The 22,001-nt window shown below is 46.0% G+C and overlaps 1 protein-coding gene across 1 annotated transcript; it reads left to right on the top strand.

The window, feature by feature from the left end:
- Window positions 1–9,424: 9,424 nt before the first annotated feature.
- LOC133346181 (plasma membrane ascorbate-dependent reductase CYBRD1-like) lies at window positions 9,425–21,930 on the top strand. The gene is made up of 4 exons (XM_061557666.1): window positions 9,425–10,222; window positions 17,646–17,854; window positions 18,957–19,111; window positions 20,119–21,930. Exons 1-4 carry the CDS (start codon window positions 10,036–10,038, stop codon window positions 20,387–20,389), a joined length of 822 nt encoding a protein of 273 aa, XP_061413650.1. The 5' UTR covers window positions 9,425–10,035; the 3' UTR covers window positions 20,390–21,930.
- The last annotated feature ends 71 nt before the right edge of the window (window positions 21,931–22,001 follow it).

The following is a 22,001-nucleotide window of genomic DNA, read 5'->3' as shown; positions in this document are numbered from 1 at the left end:
CGTACCCAATGGACAATGTTGGAAAATTAATGGGCAGCAAAAAAAAAGCAATCAGCATAAAACTCTACACTCAGCTCCACAAAATTGAACGGGCAGGTTTCTTTTAATCTTTACTTAATTTTAAGGGCAATTTAATAAATGTCCTAAATTATGTGGCAGCACGATAACTTACTTGACCATTTCCCATGGACATCGTGTTATGAGGTGGTGAATTGGTATAAATGATGGGAACGGTTGGAGGAGATGAATGCCAGAAATAGGACGCATTCAGCTGTGGGGAGATTGTGGGAAGCAAGGGAAGGAGTAAGCCACGTTAGAAAACCTGCCATCAGCTTATCGTTGGGCAGCAGGGTGGCACATTGGTAACATTTACGTCTTCTAAGAATAAGCGCCTACGTTCCATTCCTGACTTGGGTGCCTTTCTGTATGCAGTGTGTACGTTCTCCCCCTGTTCCGAATGGGTTTCCTTAAGGTTATCTGGTTTCCTCCCATCGCAAAAACAAAAAACATACAATATAACTGGTATTGGCAAAGCAATCAACTGAAAATTACTCAATTGGCATTACACAGAACAACATCGTCCACTGCTGCGGACATTTGGTAGGACCCTCCTGAAAATTAACCTTGAGATTCAGCGAGGCTGTCCGAGGTAAAAAAGAATAATAATAATCATTCATCAATTCACAACCATGCGAAACTTGTCAAAACATTACTCATTGGCATATACATCGCCACTCATTGAACATCACACCAAAGTAATATCCCTAAAAGTTGCAATGCAAATGTGCATGATTTGTTCCTGCTCGCTTGCAATTGAAAATGGCCCAAATCTGTGATGGAAGTAGGAAGGGGGGGGGGTGGTGCAGGTTTGTGGTGAACGAAATCAAATTGAACCGACCGTGAGTGGCATGTGGAAATGATCGCCAGCAGGAAGGCACATCTGAAATTGTCACAAACTAATCCGAACATCTCTCGGTGTATTCAACATGGGATGTCCACTGATGGGAGGGGGGGGGGTTGCCGGAGAGTTGGGCGACCCCTTCCCGCGGTCCTGACGGTCCTGACGTTCCTGACGGCCTTGTTGTAATGAAGACGATGAGAACAACGGCCACACAGGACAGCGGCGGCGGGAGGTGGAGCGTTGGTGACCCTGGCCAACAACGTAACCTCAATAAACATCTATAATGGGGGACAGAGTTAATTTACATTATCTGAGCTGCAGTGACTTTGAACGTAAGGGTTCATTTAACCAACACTGCGTACATTATAATTTGCATTTTTAAACTGTGATTTCATCGGTTTACTTTCATTCCACATATATGTATGTTGAACTTCTTATAGTGAGGGCATGTAAGAATATGCCACCTGCTTCATCTGAGAAATAATTACAATTAATGGTCGAAATAAAAAAAATCTCAAAAAAATTGGGACGTCGTGGAAAATGTAGCGAACTTCAATTGTTCAGAATTTGCGTTAAACGAATTCCACAACGTATATGAATCGGCATATACTGTATGTGCTGTGGAAGAAAACAACCTCATGTGGACTGCCATGGCAGAGATGGAGTAATGAGATCAGTTCATGTGCAGGAGGGAGATGGAGTGTGGCACCTCAAGGCTGGGGTGGCCTTCATCCAACACGAGATACGGATCGCTGATGACGATGATAAGACATTTAAATAATCAATTCGCGAGTACAATCATTGATTTTACGTCATTGCATGCCTAACCAACACACCGTACACATTACTTCGAATCCAGACACTGTTGAAACAACACGAGCTTATTGTAGAAATGTTCTTAACTAGCTCATAGGCACAGCTGAAATTAATTGATTACAATAGGCTTGTTTGCAGATTTGCTTCCCACATTGAGATCAATATAAAAGCACATGGGACCTCGCCGCAAGTGAAACAAACCTGCCATCGACTTTGTATCCAGTGTGACCACTTAAAATCGGGCTTCAGGCCACCTTGCTTGTCTATGGCCGGTGGCTCTTAACTCCAGCCCCCTGTTCTGCATGCGAGTCAAGTTCAGTAGTTCCTAGGCGGCGACAACTGGAAATAAAAAAAATGCTCAATATGCAGGCCAAGTCAGAAATACTTACAGATTTCAACCCTGTGATGTGAGGCTGCAGAGGATGAATACACTCCATAATACATGGGCATTCGACAGCCAAGAGCTCAGATCTCGTGTGAAAGACATTCCAAAAGTCATCAATAGTGTTATTATGGTACCCTTCCTTCTCATGCCACAGGCATAGCAATGTCAATTTCATAGTAATAATTAGATTATCAAGCGGAACACAATTGTATAGATTAGTTTTTACATCTTTACAATTCCCAGCAAAGTTATGAGAATCAATTGTGTAGGTTAGTTTTTACGTCTTTACAATTCCAAGCAAAGTTATGAGAATAAGCAGCTACATGTACACAATATGGCAAGGCATGACATGGAATAACCAAACAGTGCAGTCATACAATTTAACAGAAAAAAGCGTATTACTACTGAATTAAATAGCTTTCAAATAATATTAAAAATCATAAGTGTGATAGGCAAGTCATTAAATATTTGGAACATTAAAAAAAATCTGGCTTTGAATCAAGTACCTCAAGAACTTTTCAGTTGGAAATAGGCGTAAATTAGCTGATATTTGCATGATGGAAAGTTTAATCTTGGGAGCAGATTACAAACTCAGGGTTGCAGCATGCCATGCAATGTTTAAATTGCTAAACAGGCAATTTTAAGTGGAAAGTTTGGCAATTCAGTGCAAACATGTTGTCCAATTTCGCCGCAGAGAACTGATGCGTTTGCCAGGCACAGGCTGAGGGCTGCACCCCTTATAATACCCAACCAGGTCACTCATGGACCAGCACTTTGGCACAATTAGAGTGGGCAATTTTTTCAATGCCAGAAATTAAAAAAGGAAATATATATCCCCCCAAAAAAATCCATGTTTAACAAACAATTACCATTTCTTCGGACAGAAGTTTACTTTTGGAAGGCAAGTGGCTTGTGCTTCCGATGACCGCTAAGTTTATGAAAACTCAACATTTTGCAACATCTCCTGGATCGACGTCTCGGACACACGCGCTCCATCCCTTTGGATGTCGTTCATTACTTTTGATCATTGGCCATCATCCCTTATAGCTACGTGCCCAGCCCATTTCCATTTCTTATAAGTTGCATGAATAATTTAACGAGTAGCGATTCAAACTTGTGATGTCCACAACATTCGTTCACTCTAGCAGAGCGATAAAGACTCGGACACTAGGAGAAACCACAGGCCTCTGAATAGCACGGTTGGCTACGTAAAAGAAGTTCAACACACATACATACAGTTAAACACGTAGGCTTTCGCGACCAATATTATTCATGATCAACGTTTTGGGTTTAGATCGCGTTATTTATAAATGTGTCGTAACCCTCCACCACCCGACACGGCCAATCAGTAAAAAAGTGTCACGTTGACAAAAGACAAATAGTTCACTGCTTTAGCCCACCGGTGTGTTGAAGCGTGAAACCACAACATTTACAATTTGAGTACGACGTTTCGCTGGTGATTGCATCCAGCATCATCGGGCAATTCGCCAGAATTCTGGCACATTTATAAATAACGTGATCTAAACCCAAAAACGTTGATCATGAGTACACATACATACAGCTGAGCAGGGAGGCAACCACGCCGCAAGCCAGTGACAATTGCCCTCGCTCTACGGTCCTCAATCTCTGCACGTGTTATCGCCCAATTAACGTGTGCCTGGAGGAGGAATCTGGAGCACCTGGAGAAAACCCACGCACGTGCGAGGGGGAAGCACTCTATCCCATACCGATGGAGCAGGTGGAGTCTGCATTTTAGCTTTTCTGCCTTCTCCTGGCAAGTCAGGGTATGGCACCTTGACTCTCATGGGAAGGGAATTTCACAACATTTGTGTGATGCACCAGTCGCCACTTGGGCTGTAATCCAGTGCTGGATTGTAGCCCAAGTGCACCACTACCACCACCTTACTAATGTCTTTAACCTGCGTGTTTTTTTCCAATCCGTGTTTCTCTATCTCCCAATATATTGCAAGGATGCCTCTCTCTCCGTGCTTATTTGAGGACTTTTCAGGTTTTGTTCAGCTTTATTCACTAAAAAACGATTTTGTTTTTATCCATATTGTAGCAAGTAGTACACACTGATTTGAAAAATACATTGATTAACGGGTGTGTTACTTTTCATTATCAACACAACTAACATACCATTGTACCTGTGCACTCTGTGGACATTTTTGACTTTTTGAAGAAAGCCAGTTGGCCAAAATGTCACGATCTTCACTGCCTCCCAGTGATAGAATAAGTATAACCCGTAAAAACAAAGTTTTTCACTATAAATCCTTTATATTGCGTGGCGGCTCGAGTCATATCGTCCTCTGGCTTGAGATGGCTGCCACCTATGGGTCAGATGATTGCATTGCACCATTAAGCAATTGGTAATTAAATATAATATTTTTGTCCTAAAAAGTGTAAAATTTTGGAAAAAAAATTTCACGAACATTAATTGTCACGCACAACGAGTCTGTGTGGAAAATGTCAGCTCGATTGGATCACGGGAAGTGGGTTAAAAAACGACCGAAAGATTTGCACGGTCCTAAGCAAGCAAGCAAACTTAATATAAAGGATTTAAAAACATGACAGTGAAGCAGCAACTATATTCAATAATTATTCTGCGTTACTTCCTAACCCACCTCCCCATCACACAATCACTGCACGTTATCTCCCCCTCCCATGCTAATTAGAGGGATCCATTTGTAGATGTATTTCCTCTATTGACCTCTCTTTCTTTCCAACAGGCAAATAAAGATTGTGAAAGCAAAGGTTCCACATTTTACAGAGGAGAGTGTTTAAAACATGCGGATTGTGTATTTAACACTGGTGGCAGGCTTTTCGAGACTTGTTGTTTTCTATGCGTTTCAAATGTTTTTATCTTGTGTGGGGGTATCTATGAAGGGATCGCGTGCTAATATTCTATTCGTATAAGCAAATGGACACTATCTCCCCTTCAATGCTCACTCGACGATTGTGCCAATGTAGTTCACAAACCGTCCCACGCAAATTTAGACAAGGCCGAATGAGTCACCCTTCTTAAAATGTCTCAAACACACCCCTGGCTTTATAAAGGACACACTTTCTTTTTAAAGTGCAGTTTTCGAAGAGAGAGTTGTTCACGCCCTGCATTTAAACACATCAAAGACGGCTCCTATCAAGGCACTTGCTCGTTGGGATAACCTTTATTTGCCTTTTACTTCAAACAGGGAGAGATGTTACTGTGGCCCACTCTTAACGAGAGCTCTTCATTCTGATTCCTTACACCATGACTGAATATGCCTCTTCTAATGTGGGACATTTATTAAAATGTATTTTAGAAACATCAATGGAAGAAGTTTTATTTTTGGACTATTTTGTTTATTATAACTATTAATTTACCCTCTAGGCAAGCTCTCGAGAGGGAATTTCTCATGGAAGCCCTTCTGCCAGGAGTGTTTGCGGGGTTGCTGATTTTTGTATTTAATTATGTTGTCCTTTCCTCGCACCTCCGGGAGGCACGGTTGGCTACGTACGGTGCGAAAAAAGTTCAACATGCATACGTTGCAACTTCACCTTGCATATTAACATGAATAATGATATCCTGAAACCTGGCTTTGATACCCAGCCACAGCACGCATCGGTGACGAGTGATACCTTAGCCGGCCTGTGCACTCTCATTGACGAGCCAGCAATAACCAGCGTAGTCTCAAATAATGGTCAAACAACCCCAACGACTAACATGGTGTCGGGGAAGGTCTTCAAACGGCAGTATATAGGGGCCTATCATCGGTTATAATCCATCCCACTTGCTAGATGGACTCCTCAAACCGTTGCCGTTTCTCAAAATACAGTACTGAGGTGTAAACTTCTATTTAGCTCCCGCACCCAAGATTCCATCACTCCATCTTCAAGGTGCATATCCTTCCCTGCTTTGTGAGACGTCCCTCCGAGCAGCATGTTCTGCCCGAGCCAATACACTTTTCATTGACAGTCAACATAACGGTGTCATTCCTATCTTCTTCCTGTCTCTCAGTGCATGCAATAGGCATGCAAGATGTTGCTCCGTTCACTCTCAAGCTTGTGTTGTATTTCTGCATCAATGTCCATGTTTCCGATCCAAATGTCGTCGATAATAGACGCGGCTTTAAACGTTCTTGGTTATGCACGCTGCATGTTAGCTTGATTTGCATTATCAAGTTCCGATTTCCAAAACCAGATATTTCAAATGTACATTTTTCTAAAAGAGCACCAGCCTGTTATGGTCTTCCTTTTCACGCATTATTTTGATCCCAGCCCACCATCAGTACCTGCCCTATGTACAAGTACCCTGATGAGTTTCCAAGTTTTTATTTCCCTCCGTCAGATATCTTCCATTGTTGAGCGAGCTCGCACCGTGGTGGTAACACTTCACCTCCCTCGTCTGGTCGGCAGGAGGTCACGGAGGTGCCACGTCGGCGTGCCGCACGCAGCGTGGGAACTCCGCGTCGTGCGATCGATCATTTGGGCGGTGACGTGGCCTATCGGTGGCAGATGGTCACGGTTCGAATCCAGCGGGCTGCCCCGATCATTACTTCGGGTTAATGAATCAACATAAATAGTAGACGTGAAGGATCCTGTGACGTAATTTGCAAGAGCAAGCCATTGTGTGCTGGCGCCAAGCTTCGAATGTGATCAAACGACCTGCAATTTATTCAATTGGAATATGCGTTGCAAACATTGACCTCCTGAAAAAAGATCGATGAGACTCAGTGAGGCTTTCATGGTTGAACAGGCGAAATAAATAAATAATGTTGAGGCCCGGCATGTCCCCTGTCAGATCTCACAAAGCTAACGCAGCGAATGTGCAATGTGGTCCATTTGTCCCTTAAGAGTGACTTGGTTACGTACCGATAAGCTGTCAGCTCGTGAATAGAGCTGTTCTATCATAGAGGGGCCTCGTTGTGACAACTGCTAAATCGTCGAGTCGACTGTTTATATGTTACGATAAGGAGGGTTATTAGACGGAAGGGGTGGAGTGCTTGCACTGTGATTTAGCGTACTTGGATATTAACCCAGAGACCTGGGTTCAATTCCCGGCCACGGGTAACATCAGTGATGAATGATATACAAACTGGTTCTTGCCTCCCCATCACCTACCACACCTCACCACACCTCACCACACCTCACCACACCTCACCACACCTCGCCACACCTCACTAACCCACGCTAACCACCGTGAAGCGTGGTTTAAAAAAACTAAAGAGTGTAAAATCACTGCTAGGGAAGGCTTTCATCCAACAGGATTGAAAAATTACTTGAAGTTATTATTTTAATTAAAAGTGAGATAAAATGTTTGACCTGTCTTCTGGCTATCGGGCTAATTATAATGAAATGCCGATTTTCATTTAAATGCAAATGTTTAGCTTCACGTTGAAATTAATTATCAAGAATTTAACAATCATGTATTTTTTATTATAATCTATGACTCGGGTCATTGTTATTCATAAATCATATACAATATTTAAATTTTAAACAATATTCTGGTGGAGACTGTTGCTTGTTCATCTGCGTTGCGATTACATTCTAATATATACATAGGCGATGCAAACTTAAATGTCACTAATTGCTTGACGGTAATACTGTAATGACCGTGATGATTCCGTGATAATTGCATCCTCTTGAGGTATGCGTAGTTACTTACACACGAATGTTTACACTACATTGTACAGGGTAGCTATACAATCCCTTCGCATATTCTTGGTTCTTTCGGTAAAGTCGCGTAGAAGGGAAACAATAAAATTCTCACGACGTTTCGATTACAACACAAGCAATCATCATCAGGTGTGAAAAACACAGCAAGAACATTTTTTAAAAGTGGCGGTTTTCAAATTTTATTGCTGTGTTTTTCACACCTGATGACGATTGCTTGTGTTGCAGTCGAAACGTCGTGAGAAATGTTTTTTTTTTATTGTTTCCCTTCTACGTGACTTTACCGAAAAAACCAAGAATATGAATCCTTGCAGTCACCAAAGCTTTAAATCAAAATTCCTTCGTAATTCGGGAATATTTGAATCATGAATTCAGTGGATGGCTTGGGATAGGGTCTGGTATGACGTGGCCGATCTGAAGCCGGGACATGCTCTTTTTTGACAATTCCCTTTGTAAAGAACACTTAATACTGAAGAACTCGAAAAAGCTGGACAACTTGGGTTACGAATTCAGCTGCGCTGAGAATGGAGGGCATACCACGGAGCTGTTCAAGGAGTTCCATTATTTTTTTATTCACGCAAAGGGAATTTGTCCATAATACAGGTTTTTTGGGTTACATCGCGAAAATATATCATTGTGTCGTTAAACCCGCCACCACCCGACACAGCTAATTAGTGAGGGTTGTCACGTAAACAGAACATATTTATATAATTACGCGATCTAACCCAAAAAAACCTATATTGTGGATGATATTGGTCGCGAAAGCCTACGTGTTAAAATGCAGTGGATTGGCCGTGGCTGCACAATTAAATATCTTAATCCTGCATTGCCATCTGCTGGAAAGAAAGGAGATCTGCGATTTAAAACACCCACCATTGTGCAGGAGTGTAGTGTAGGTTTAGACCGTTACTAAAATAATTGCTCAGACATTTCACGAGTATTGTCTCACATCCGGTCGTGCGAATTCCACGGTCCCATGACGGAGGCCAGTATGCCCCCCCCACCCCACTTTTTTTAGAACAAACATTGCCAACGTGGTTCCGACAGTCGCGTCGCGAGTTTGTGTTGTCATTCTCGTCACCACGTGACGCCGCTTTCGAAGCAATTAGTGTTGGTGGATCACGGTTGTGTTCTCACCTGCCAACAACCGCCCAACTGCGAGCTGGCAGGAGATGGCAGCACAGCAAGTGGGTTCATATTTGCCCGGACACTATCCCCGTAGTATCCCCCTCCTTAAAAAAAGGAATTTTGCCAAATATTGCCAAACATCTCAGGCACATCTGGAAATATGCGGATACGGGGCGTTGTGACACAGTCAATAATACCGGGCAGGCTCCAGGCTTAGCCTCCGATTCAGGGTGATTCGTGGTAAACGAAACGCACCGAGCCACACTTTCTTGAGACGCAGAGAGGCTCTCATGGATAGATGCAATTATTATTGTAATTCACAACAGCAAAACTTTAACTTGTCGATGTACCTTCAGCTACCCTTCCAAAAGGGGCCTTAATTCTTCCCAAAGGCAGTTTAAATCGCCCACATAACCCAGAGGCGAATCAAATCGCTGCAAAAAAAACCCCACTCTTAATGTCTCCTGGCCAAAAGCAGCCACTGTTTATAACGGAAGCTGGAGCGATGCCAAGCGAGAGAGAGAGAGAGGACTCGTGGTTGAGTTTCCAGGTCACCATTGAGGCCTGCGAGCCGCACAAACAGAATAAGGGGGACACGGAGGTGCCCCGAGGGTTCTTGACAGACGAGGGAGGGTTGCGGGTAGACGATTGGACGGGAGTCCCGACGGATGGAGGCACAGAGACGAGAGAGAGACACGGACTCGCTGCGCGGGAGACTTGAGTGGTAAACTTCACCGAGGCTACGCACCGATAGAGGTAACAAAGTGCCAGATACGCGGGGGAACAGAGTCCGACAGAGACAGACGGGTAACACTAGAAAGAGAGAGCCAACTGGAGTGGTAGACGGACTGCGAGACAGATTAGGTGAAATTACTGTATCGGGACAAGGGGCAGTGAGCGACAGAGCTGCAAACAAGAAGGCGGAGAGAAATCCAAGGTGAAGATTAACAACACAGAGTGACAGGAGAAGACACGCGGACGGGAAGACGAAGAAGCAGAGAGAGAGAGAGGGACACGGCGAGGCGAGGAGACGTCTCAAGTGGTCGGGCGGACAAACCACCGACGGAGGACGACCGCTCCACGTGGAACGGACAAGAGGAGATCTCCGAGAGCGCGAGAGGAGAGCTCGAGGGGCCGGTGGTTCTGTGGAGCGATGCGGGACGGGGTGGTGCTGCGCGCGGCGCTGGGCACATCGGCGGTGCTCGGGCTGCTGGCGGCTGCGTTGGTGGCCGCGTGGCAGTGGGGCTGGAGGGGCGGGGTGGCGTGGGACGGAGGTGCACGCCACTTCAACTGGCACCCGCTGCTCATGATCCTGGGACCCGTGGTTCTCAACGGCCTCGGTCAGCCCCAAACACGACAGTCACCAAATCTGATTGAGCTTCGAGCTTTCGTGACTTGCAGGAATGTATATTATGTGGGTCTTTCGGTAAAGATAGGTTCAATGAAAATAACACAAAAATTGGAAATAAATATTTGTAGATATGTTCAAAGAAAATTACAATTTTTTTTTATTAATGTAGCATTTTTTTGTTATTTTTCTTTGAACCTATCTACGTGACTCTACCTAAAGACCCAAAGAATACGACTCTAACCACCCACCACCACCACGGTGTCTGTGTGTGTAGGGTGGATAAGTTGGGTGAGATCCAGGGTGGGTGGGTGGGTCGACAACCAAAATAACAAAGGAGAGAGATTTGTTTCTGTTTCGAATTGGGTAAAACAAAAATAAACACCTTCGCCCGCCCCCGTCAATATTTCAAGAGCCACAATGCGTTGTGACGGTGACCGCAAGGTGGCCGACCCCCACCTGGGTTCGTGATTAGCAGGTGATGGAGACGACTACGACGTTGTAAAAGGGCAGCCCTGCAAGCTGCTTGCCCGTGCCATTGCTGGAAGAAGGGGGCCTCCGTTAGCTATTTTTTAATTGTATTTGGCCTACTCTTCAGCGCTAGCCAGGCGTCTGTTAAGACGGACTAAGCGAGCTTTGGTAGGACGCCTGGCTAGAAGGGATGGTTTGACAGGCGGTCGAGGCTAATGACGGAGTGGGAGGCAAAGGAGGCAACTACGCACGAGAGAGGGTTGTTCATCGCCGGAGATGGAGCGATGGGAATGATCTCGTGTGCAAGGTGCGAGATGGATTGTGACACCGCGACTCACTGAGAGGGATGCAGTCGGCTTGGTGGGGGGAGGCCTTCATCCAGCAGTGGATTGATCATGGCTGATGATGAAATACTCATTTGAGAAATTATGTTTTTTGTGATGTGGATGTACAGTCTTTAGCGTGTAAATGCGACCGCAAATCAAGACGCTGTACAGACAACAAGTAGGACATATTTATTTCATAGAGGGAGGCAGTGACTCATAGTGCAGAGGAATGGATGATGGCCTCGGGAAAGCGATTTAGCCAAAGGTGACTTTATACAGTGCAGGTATTTGGAGTCAAACTCCAATTTTCAGCGGTGTCGCGCCGTTGCCATGACTTTGGTACCAGTTGCCCGAGGCACCGAGCCAGCCACTTCTGTTAGATAGACCCCTGTATGGCGTCCTGCATGAGATTAATAGCCACATTGCCAATTACGTTTCACAATTGACAATGGGGGCTGTAAAATATTAATCACAGAGTCCAACGGCGCGACTCGAAGCTGGGCGAGTTGCTGACGTTTCCCCAACTCAACCACCCCATCACCACACCTCCGCGCCCCTCGCAGCTCGCCCCGGGATGTGTGTTTAATGTTCATGCGGCTCCCGCTGGGCTGGATGGAGCCAGTGGGCATGTGTTGTGTGTTGCCCTTTGCGCTCGAGTCAGGAGCACCCAGACGGCTGTACAAAGGTGAACGGAAGCCAGGCGTTTTGCTCAAATGTAGCCGCTGGCCGTCACTGCGGAGAAGACATTATAATCAACAACATAAATGCATTCACAACACGACGCTCAATGGCCAATTATGTTGTATAGTTTTTCGTCCAACTCGTTTCTAACAGGGTCCTTGCGTGTAAACATTGCGTAGTTCACCACCAGCGTTTAAGGGAGCCTGACTGCTGACGAGACACTGCATGTTGAAACCAGAGTTTGTATCAAACCAGTGTTGTTGGAAATGTGCATTCTGTGAGGCTGATGAATTGAGGATCATGTACTTTTATTTTGAATGCGTACAAGGCAGGGACTTTAGTGAAAGACAATCCGCCAATAGTTATAAGATTACATTTTTTTAAATGCTCCGAATTCCGTTGGAAGGATATGAACACTGCCATGTGTTCTTAATAAAGCAGGAAAACCCCACGTTTAAATTGTTGGTGTCACAGAGGTAATTTTCTTTAGAGGGATAAATCATCCTGGTGCATATCATTGTAATGCAAATACTATAAACAATACTTCAAAATATGGAATATATTTAAAATTAAATTTGAATTTTAAACCTGGCATTTATAGATTTGGAGGTACGTTTATGTAACGTAAATGGAAGGGTAAATTCAGGAATGGTGTGATCCTCAGTATTTCATTAGAAAGAGAAAAGCAATGAATGTTTGATAACTAACCTGAAGAGGGCTCTTCTGAATAACACAAATTTATTTTACAAGATCTCCGTAAAGATATTGAGCATTATTAAAGAATGATAAATTATCCATAAGTTGGAACTGCCATGTTCAATTGTTAACCTTTATACCTTTTTTCACTGAACCTGAGTGCTAGATAGCTTTGCAATTTGAAACATTCGCAAACACGTGGGACTGTCCTAATCTCAGCACGATGTGCGTCCCCAACGCCATGGTGGGCATGTGTGGAGGTTTGCAGGATGACATTCATACAAAAAAATCATTCTTCATAAGACCTAGCACACCCTGCTCCAGTTCCTCTCGCATGGGCCACCGTAACAGTGGTTAATCACGAGGCAAAGTGAACTTGGGTGGGGGGGTGGCAAAGGCACATTTGACGGTACAAGGCTCACCCCAGTACCTACCTAGCACTGGCCCTGCTACCAACTGTGATTGGAGTTTAATGATACCCCTACGGCCTATGATAAAATCACCGGGAATGCACCCCATCTCATCAGACCTCAGAAGCTAAGCAGGTAGGATCCTGGATGGGTGACCACCGTGGCATGGCATGTGTTTGAAGGTAGCCGTGGAACTCCGTTTATGGACAGCAGAGGGCAGTGCAGCAAAAGCCATTGCATTGTACTTCTATGCTCCCACGTCAGTGCTCTGCACATTCACAAGCCCTCACTGATTTTTCGATTTAAAGCTTTCGTGACTGCAGGGATTCATTGTCTTGGTTCTTTCGGTAAAGTCACGTAGAAGGGAAAAGATAAAATAATAAAAATAAAACATAATAAAATAATTCTCACGACGTTTCGGCCACAACGCAAGCAGCCGTCCTCAGGTGTCTTTCTGACAGACCTGTTCCTCACCTGAGGACGGCTGCTTGCGTTGTGGCCGAAACGTCGTGAGAATTATTATTATATTTTTATTATTTCCCTTCTACGTGACTTTACCGAAAGAACCAAGAAGATGAAGCCCTCACTGACCAGTGCGGTGAAATATGATCGGATAACCCCGAAGATCCGCATGGCGTGGGGAGGCCCCCTAATCCAGCGGTGGACTGAGAAGGGTTGTTGCATGTGTAATGGGTTCAATTTAGGCGCACACACTTCTTGGGAGGCAACACTCATTTATTAATTAACACAACGTTTACTCAACAGTTACTCTTACTCTACACATAGGGTGGTGACCACCGACCTACACTAGCTAACACACAATTGTATTTTATCCGCTCCAGCGTGACCCAGCCAGGTGGCTGCTGGCAGTCCGCTCACTGTAGGTCTTCTCTTCTGGCATCTTCACGAGGTGTCTTCATTCTTCTCAGGAACCCCCCTGCTCTGCCTTCACACCACGCTTATATCTCGTCTCTCTGGCGTGGCCGGCTCCGCCCAGGCCACGCCTCACTTCCCAGGCCACGCCTCACTTCCCAGGCCACGCCTCACTTCCCCCACCTCTGGGAAGGTCCGGATCCCTCCAGCACGTGAACCCCCAGGCACCCCCTTGGGGCCCCCAGCCCTCGTACGGGCCAACACAGTAGTGACCGTTCTGTCACTACATCACCCCCCCCTGTATAAACACACAGCCGTCCCCGGCTGTAACACAACTGTGAACATCGAAAAGGTGTGCCTCCGAACCAGCAACATCAATAAATGACCGGCGACCGATAAGAAATACAATCACGTAATATATACAGAATCGACGAGGGTAAAAGGGAACCGCATAGAAAACGGGGAATTAACAACAAATATACATGAAAACCGGCTAACCCACTTACGCTCCATCACAGCCCCCCCACCGTTAGAATCACGCATGCAATGACAGTCACCCGTTAGCACCCCCCCGCCTTTCCGACGTGGCGTCACAACCAGTAGCACGCGTCGGCCATATCGGGGGGGGAATTTCCATGTTACCACCCCACCGCCTTTCCGACGTGGCGTCACAACCAGTAGCACGCGTCGGCCATATCGGGGGGGGGGAATTTCCATGTTACCACCCCACCGCCTTTCCGACGCGGCGTCACAACCAGTAGCACACGTCGGCCAAATCGGTGGGATTTTAACCCAGTCTCTCTCCAAGACTCGCATCGCAGCATATAGCTGTACCGACCGAGCTGAGACGACCCAGTCTCTCTCCCAGACTCGCATCGCAGCATATAGCTGTACCGACCGAACTGAGACGACCCATCGTTCACTCACTGCACAACATGCACCCTAACAACTGAGGGAAACAGTCTCAACGTAACAGGCCAACTCCACCCGAACCTTACGAATCTCCAGCCCACTGTTTCAACGCGCCTCAGAGGGTCTCAACCTCCGAGCCGTCAGGTCAAGCCGTCAGCCATAGCATGACGGGACCACCCTCCCTGAGCCATGTGAGCGCACAGCCCACAAGGCTAGACAAGCCACAGAGTGTCTCCATCTCTGGGCTGTCAGGTCAAGCCGTCAGCCATTGCATGACGGGACCACACACTCCGAGCCATGTGAGCACACAGCCCACTAGGCTAGACATACCACGGAGTGTTTCAATCTCCGGGCTGTCAGGTCAAGCCGTCAACCATTGCATGACGGGACCACCCTCCCTGAGCCATGTGAGCGCACAGCCCACAAGGCTAGACAAGCCACAGAGTGTCTCCATCTCTGGGCTGTCAGGTCAAGCCGTCAGCCATTGCATGACGGGACCACCCTCCCTGAGCCATGTGAGCACACAGCCCACTAGGCTAGACATACCACGGAGTGTTTCAATCTCCGGGCTGTCAGGTCAAGCCGTCAGCCATTGCATGACGGGACCACACTCTCCGAGCCCTGTGAGCGCACAGCCCACTAGGCTAGACATACCACGGAGCGTTTTAATCTCCGGGCTGTCAGGTCAAGCCGTCAGCCATTGCATGACGGGACCACAACATTCATGTTAGACACGCAACACTCACTGGGCCATCCTGGTCAGGATCTGCGCCCCAAGATAAGTGACAGCCAGCACCACAATTCCAAATCCCTGGCAGCATGTCACCATCGCAATTTAACACCATCACAACACATACAATTTGAATTATGATCCCCCACAGAACTGATCCAATGCCGAACAGGTACGCACACTTTGTGACGATCCCGAATATTCAATGGTCACAACAATACACCTCACATCCCGTATCCGTACACATCATCTCCGAGACTCGCATTGCAGCAATGCAGCTGTACCAACCGAGTGGAGAGAGCAACGCAATTTGACGGCAATTAACGGAAACGCACCCCCGATCCATGTAGAACACAAGGAGCATTCCCGCACAAAAGACATCATCTGTGCAACAACGGACAGGAACCAACCAGTTAGTTTGAAACAAACCGAACCTGTAATTTCAAAATCCCCTTCAACATTAACCATGGGACTCAGGGCATTCGAATTAAAAAAAACTATACACAAACACCAAGAATCGCCGAATTGATTAATACAGTACATGCAGTATACGAAGTTCGTACAGTCAATCATTTGGCGCAATGTTCCATCCAGTCCCCACATGGCAACACACACAATCAATACTCCAGACAATCCGTACATAGTAAATAATCACCAGCAAGTACCCAACAGTCCATACACTGTTAACAATTTCAAGCAAAGCTCCATACGGTCTGTACATTGGCAACAATGACGATCAAAGTTTCTGACAGTTACAAGTGACAATCACGAGCGAAACTCCATACAGTATACACAATAACAATGGCGATTTCGCAACACAACGATGTAACAACACGAGTCATTAACACGGCTACATACAGGATATCAACGGAGCTCGGGACACCAACAACGAATTAATCATTAACTACCCCCAGAAGATACCGATCTCGACGCCGTAATTAACAACAAACACTGGTCGCCGCGTCAATTTCTCACGCACACAACCGGACGAACACGTTCCGCAACCCAGCGAGTAAAAAAAAACACCCGCGATCGCAACCCGGCACACGCAAGATGGGTGAAGTTATTATTATTATTTTTATTGGGGCCGGGTGCTTGTCAAGTCACAACTCGCCTGGCAAACTGTGAATAGCGGAGGGCGGCAAGGTGGAGCACTGGAACGGCCCGAAGAATCTTTGATGGTGAACACGGCCTGCTCTTGCGAACCCATCCACCTCTCGCGCTCGAGCAGAAGGCTGGAACTCCCCCTCTGCAGGCGTTGATGTCGGCGGGAGCGGCATTTCGGCAGCAGGAGCGGTGTTTTGGCGGGAACAGCGCCCCGACCAGCCGCCGAAATGGCGGGAACAGCGTTTTGGCGGGAACAGCGCACCGACCAGCCGCCGAAATGGCGAGAACGGCGTTTTGGCGGGAACCGCGCCCCGACCAGCCGCCGAAATGGCGGGCCCACCGCGTGGCCCGCATGCCCGGGCCTCCCCCGCCAGCCACCGCAGCGACGATGGTGTCCTCTCGCCGCGGCTCCGTCGCTCCGTTCCCGATGGCGGCGAAGCAGCAGTGCGATGCAAGTCCCGCCGCTCCGCGTGCAGCGCCATCTCTCTCTCTCTCTCTGTCACCGGGGCTGCCATCCCCGGGGCTGTCCGAAGGACGGTCGTCACACCATCCCCGTCGTACGAAGACGTCCAGATGAGTTTAGTATTTGTTTTTCGTGTGCCCATTTTACTTCCCTAGGATAACACCTAGCAATATTTATTTTTCCACAACTTCTGACACCAAATGTAATGGGTTCAATTTAGGCGCACACACTTCTTGGGAGGCAACACTCATTTATTAATTAACACAACGTTTACTCAACAGTTACTCTTACTCTACACATAGGGTGGTGACCACCGACCTACACTAGCTAACACACAATTGTATTTTATCCGCTCCAGCGTGACCCAGCCAGCTGGCTGCTGGCAGTCCGCTCACTGTAGGTCTTCTCTTCTGGCATCTTCACGAGGTGTCTTCATTCTTCTCAGGAACCGCCCTGCTCTGCCTTCACACCACGCTTATATCTCGTCTCTCTGGCGTGGCCGGCTCCGCCCAGGCCACGCCTCACTTCCCAGGCCACGCCTCACTTCCCAGGCCACGCCTCACTTCCCAGGCCACGCCTCACTTCCCCCACCTCTATGAAGGTCCGGATCCCTCCAGCACGTGACCCCCCAGGCACCCCCTTGGGGCCCCCAGCCCTCGTACGGGCCAACACAGTAGTGACCGTTCTGTCACTACACATGTACAATGTTGCCTTCACTGACACCATTGTTGTATTATGCCCCGCAGCGATGGTGCTCTACAGAATCCCCTGGACACTGGGCAGCAGTAAGATGCTGCTGAAGTGCGTCCATGCGGGCCTGCAGACCTTCTCGTTCCTGCTCGTCGTGCTGGCGCTCGTGGCCGTGTTCGACTTCCACAACGTCAAGAACATTCCCAACATGTACAGCCTCCATAGCTGGGTGGGACTCACTGCTGTTCTGCTCTTCTCTATGCAGGTACACATATGGGGTGGGATGGCATGCTTTTGTTTCTGCTCAAGCATTTTCCAACGATTAGCTGCGTCCATCCTTTCATTTGTTAACGGTGGGTGGGGGGCATGGCGACTCTCTTAGAGATGTTCCAAAAGGAACATGAAGTTGTATTTCATGGGACCTCCTTTGCCAGTACCAGAATATGAGAATAGGTTTTCCCATTTTTTCTGTTGCCAGCAAAAATGGGAAAACCTATTCTCATGAAATTGTATTGTTGTTAACCCCTTTTGAAAAACGGCCAATTGATAAAAAAGGTTATCCAAAAACTTGAACACACGGTGAAAAGCAAAAAGGGCTCTTTTGAAATATGCAAATGCATTCATACTGCTAACGAAATACTTCAGAAGACAAATGTTCGTTGAAAACTGTAACAATCACAACTCCATCACATGCACAATCTTCACATCATCATAATCAGCTGCACCAATACTCAATGCTCTATGGCATGAATGTTGATAATTACTGAATGTCTATGAATAGCTACAGTCTGACTTATATTTGTGCCGATTTCATTATTTGATCAATCCATTTGCAAGCATCCTTTCATGCCTATCATTACATATCACTTTCATCTCAGGTATTGTCCTTGATAGCCCACATCTACCTCAGATTTCCTCGTCTTTGTAGTTACCATGTTTCGTGATTTTCTTCTCTCCGCTTGATGAGTTTTTCACCATGCTTCTTAGTCATTCCGCATATTCGTAATTCCAAATTCCATTTTGTGGCTTCTATAATGTGGCACCATATCTGCATTAATAACAAAGTAAATGCTGGTTCAAGTCAAAACAGCTCCACGGTAAACTCTGTGGAAACGTCACATTGCCGAAAGGCATGCACCTTCTCTTTAACGCGTAGTGTTGTAGATGTAAAATAGCACACAGTCATTTGTAGCAATAGGCTTTAGTTACAGCATAATTTGTGAAAACACACTGTATCAACAAAGACTACATTCCCAATAGGAGAGATGCATCCTTAATATCTGCTTGACAAAGGTGATGGATGATGGCGGTTATGATTATCGATAATGATGACCTTGATGATCTGTAAAATGTGTCTTATCTTGCAGTGGGCTCTGGGTCTCGCCATTTTCCTGTTCCCTGGGTCGCCTGCCTCTCTCAGGGCATTTTCCAAACCAATCCACGCCTACCTGGGCCTATTCATCTTCATCGCATTCCTGGCTGCTGCTCTCACGGGCATCACAGAGAAGCTCATTTTTTCTCTGTGAGTTGGTATCCTTAACACACGCACACGACACAGTGTTACGGGTCATTGCAATGTAAGTGTTTGCAAAGGGCTTTATTGGTCTCTTACTGGTACACTGTTTTTCAGTTTTGTCAAGTAAAAAAATAAGTAACGTTTTTGGCTGCTGCTCAACTGATCATTGGGTAGAGGCTCAGCTTCAGTGCATGGCAACGCTTAAAATAGAAAATCAGTGAAAAGCTACGTTTTATCAGGTGAGGGCTGTCCCAGTGGCACTTGAACAAGAAGACCTCTAACAGCTAAGGCTGGACATAAACAGCCTTGGCAGCAACGACGAGGTCAAGTTAAAAACGTGTGGACCAGTCATTACATAATGCTCTTTACATATAGGTGAAACATTACATTTTGGCTTGACCTCCATCGGGAGTACGTAACATTGACAATACAAAATATATTAGTTTTTTGCAGCAAATAGAGTTAACTGAGATGGGAAAAAAACTGTGAATATAGGTTGTACATAGCGCTTTAATATCCATAGGTCACGAGTCCCTTCTGGTCCGAAAGACCCCTTAATCTTCTCTGCACGATTCAATCTACTCAAATACATGCTGTTGGCTGACAGACTCGAGTCGAGACGGACAAAGTTTATACTGGTAGGAACGAAGTGAACCAGCCTACAATAGATTATATCGTCCGTCCGTACGTCTGATGTCCGATTAGGTGTAGCAACATCGCCCCCTACTGCAAACACAATAACCTTTAGACTCAGTGAGGCTTTCCTGGCTAAACAAGTATAACATTCCCTTATAATTCCCTGAGATAGTTTTTAATTAAAACATTTAAATTAAAAAATAACTCACAGCGGCCTAAAGCCTACAGCTAGGCCTAAAGCCTAGAACTAGGCCTCAAACTCTCCCTTCGTATCGTTCGTTCCTACCAGCCCACCCCGCAGGGACCTGTTTACAACAGAGGATACAAAATAGATGTATTGTGATTCCCCCCCCCCAACCCCCCACCGTGTCTCACAGGAAGCCTGGAAACAACACGAAGGCGTATTCCGAACTGCCGGCAGAAGGGATGTTCGTCAACACGCTGGGCATGCTCCTGCTGGCGTTCGGAGGCTGCGTCGTCTACATCGTCGTACGTCCCGAGTGGCAGCGTCCACCGGAGCTGGCCGCGAGCGAGTTGGCAGGAGACGTCACCGTCTGGCCCGGTGGGGACAATAGCAGCGAGCAGGGCACCAGCAAGCGACTGCCCTTCCGCATCGAGGAGGAGGGCAGTCAGCGCTGCACCCTTTAGTCGAGCGCGTGAACAAGGGAACAAGGGGCGGTCAGTGCCGACGATGTTGTTACGAATTTTCATTTGAAGCTTTCGTGACTGCAGGAATCCCCATACTCTCTGGTTCTTTCGGTAAAAGTCACGTACATAGAAAATCATAAAAGAACACGACGTTTCGGTCGCAACACCACAAGCGTTCGTCCTCAGGTGAGGTTAAATCACTCAACACCTGATGACGGATGCTTGTGTTGCGCCCGAAACGTCGTGTTCCTTTATTATTTTTTCTATCTACGAGATGTTGTTACGCATCGACGCCACACCAAGTGGGTCACGAGTTGCAGTGTGGACGAGCCGGCAGTGATGTGGTAACATGTGGTGACATGTGGTGACATCGCCGTCGCGCTGCGGGATAAAGGTACGGACAGTGAAATCTTATACAGGGAGAAATGGGGAACTGGCAGACTTGCTTCGTAACTTTCCATTTGACGGTGAGGATCACAGTGTTGAGCGACTTAACCAAAGGGGCTGTTTTTTTTATCCGATGGCTTTAAAACAAAAATTGTGAAAAATCGTACAAAAAACATTTTGTCCTGTTTTAGGATACTAAACCGAGGCGTAGCAGTTTTATAATGTATTATCATAGTGGTTATACGATTAGACATTGTTAGTAGCGTTACACAGGATTTTGTAAAACATGCAATGTTTATAATTGCATGATATCATAAGCGTTGGTTATGTTGTATAACTTGCACTGAATAAAGTAGGAGAGGCATTGCATAACCCCATTAGACCTTGGCTATTTAAAAAAAAATACCTGCTTGATGTTTTACAATAATCTTTACATTTAACAACTTGCTCTGACATTTAGTTAACAAAACAATGTTTCCGCGCTGGAGCACACAAGAGATAATACTTTTTACCAATATTTTACGTGATTTGAAGCTTTCGTGAGTGCAGGATTTCATACTATCTGGTTATTTCGGTAAAGTCACGTAGATAGAAAAAAGAATAAAAGAACACGACGTTTCGGTCGCAGCACAAGCGTCCGTCGTCAGGTGAGAAAGAATGATCTGGAAAGAAGTGATGATCTGCTGTTGTGGCTTTATATAGGCACAGGGGGGAGGGGGTTGGAGCAGTTATTTTTTTTCTACGTGACTTTACCAAAATAACCAGAGTATAATATTTAACGTACCGGTACTGAAATTAAAATGAAACATTGTTGAATGTACCAAGCTTTTTTTTACAGATAAAATAAATGTTCAATGCTTTACTTTTTTTTAATGTTTTTTTTTGTATCTCTTTGCTATATATCCTCGAAATAAAGCCGAACTGTGCAAAACAATGTCACACCAATATGAGAAATTCATTGAGGGCCCAAAAAATAGTCCAGTTGTTAGCAAATAACTACACATCAGCTTTCCTGCATCAGAATGTTGCCTGCTCTGTTCAAATGCGAAATTTTTTTTTATCGGTGAATGTGTTTTTATACCAGTGACTTCAGCTGTGTGTGGATTAGTTCAATTAATGACGTCATTATTTTGATTAAAACCTTTTGAAATGTATTTATGTTTCAAAGTGCAATGTTCTTCAACATGTCAATGGATTATTGCAAAACTGTCATTAAGACTTCCAA

This window comes from Lethenteron reissneri, chromosome 23 (genome assembly GCF_015708825.2).
Source record: "Lethenteron reissneri isolate LAM-NWPU_2019-01 chromosome 23, ASM1570882v1, whole genome shotgun sequence".
Lineage (NCBI taxonomy): Eukaryota > Metazoa > Chordata > Hyperoartia > Petromyzontiformes > Petromyzontidae > Lethenteron > Lethenteron reissneri.
Note: the sequence above shows the minus strand (reverse complement) of the source record. Positions and strands in the feature narration are given on the sequence as shown.

Excerpts from the sequence above, each read along its gene's own strand:
- LOC133346181 (XM_061557666.1), top strand. The coding sequence starts at position 10,036 with ATGCGGGACGGGGTGGTGCTGCGCGCGGCGCTGGGCACATCGGCGGTG. Across the intron at positions 17,855-18,956 it reads TTCTGCTCTTCTCTATGCAG|TGGGCTCTGGGTCTCGCCAT; the intron begins GTACACATATGG and ends CTTATCTTGCAG. Across the intron at positions 19,112-20,118 it reads GAGAAGCTCATTTTTTCTCT|GAAGCCTGGAAACAACACGA; the intron begins GTGAGTTGGTAT and ends CGTGTCTCACAG.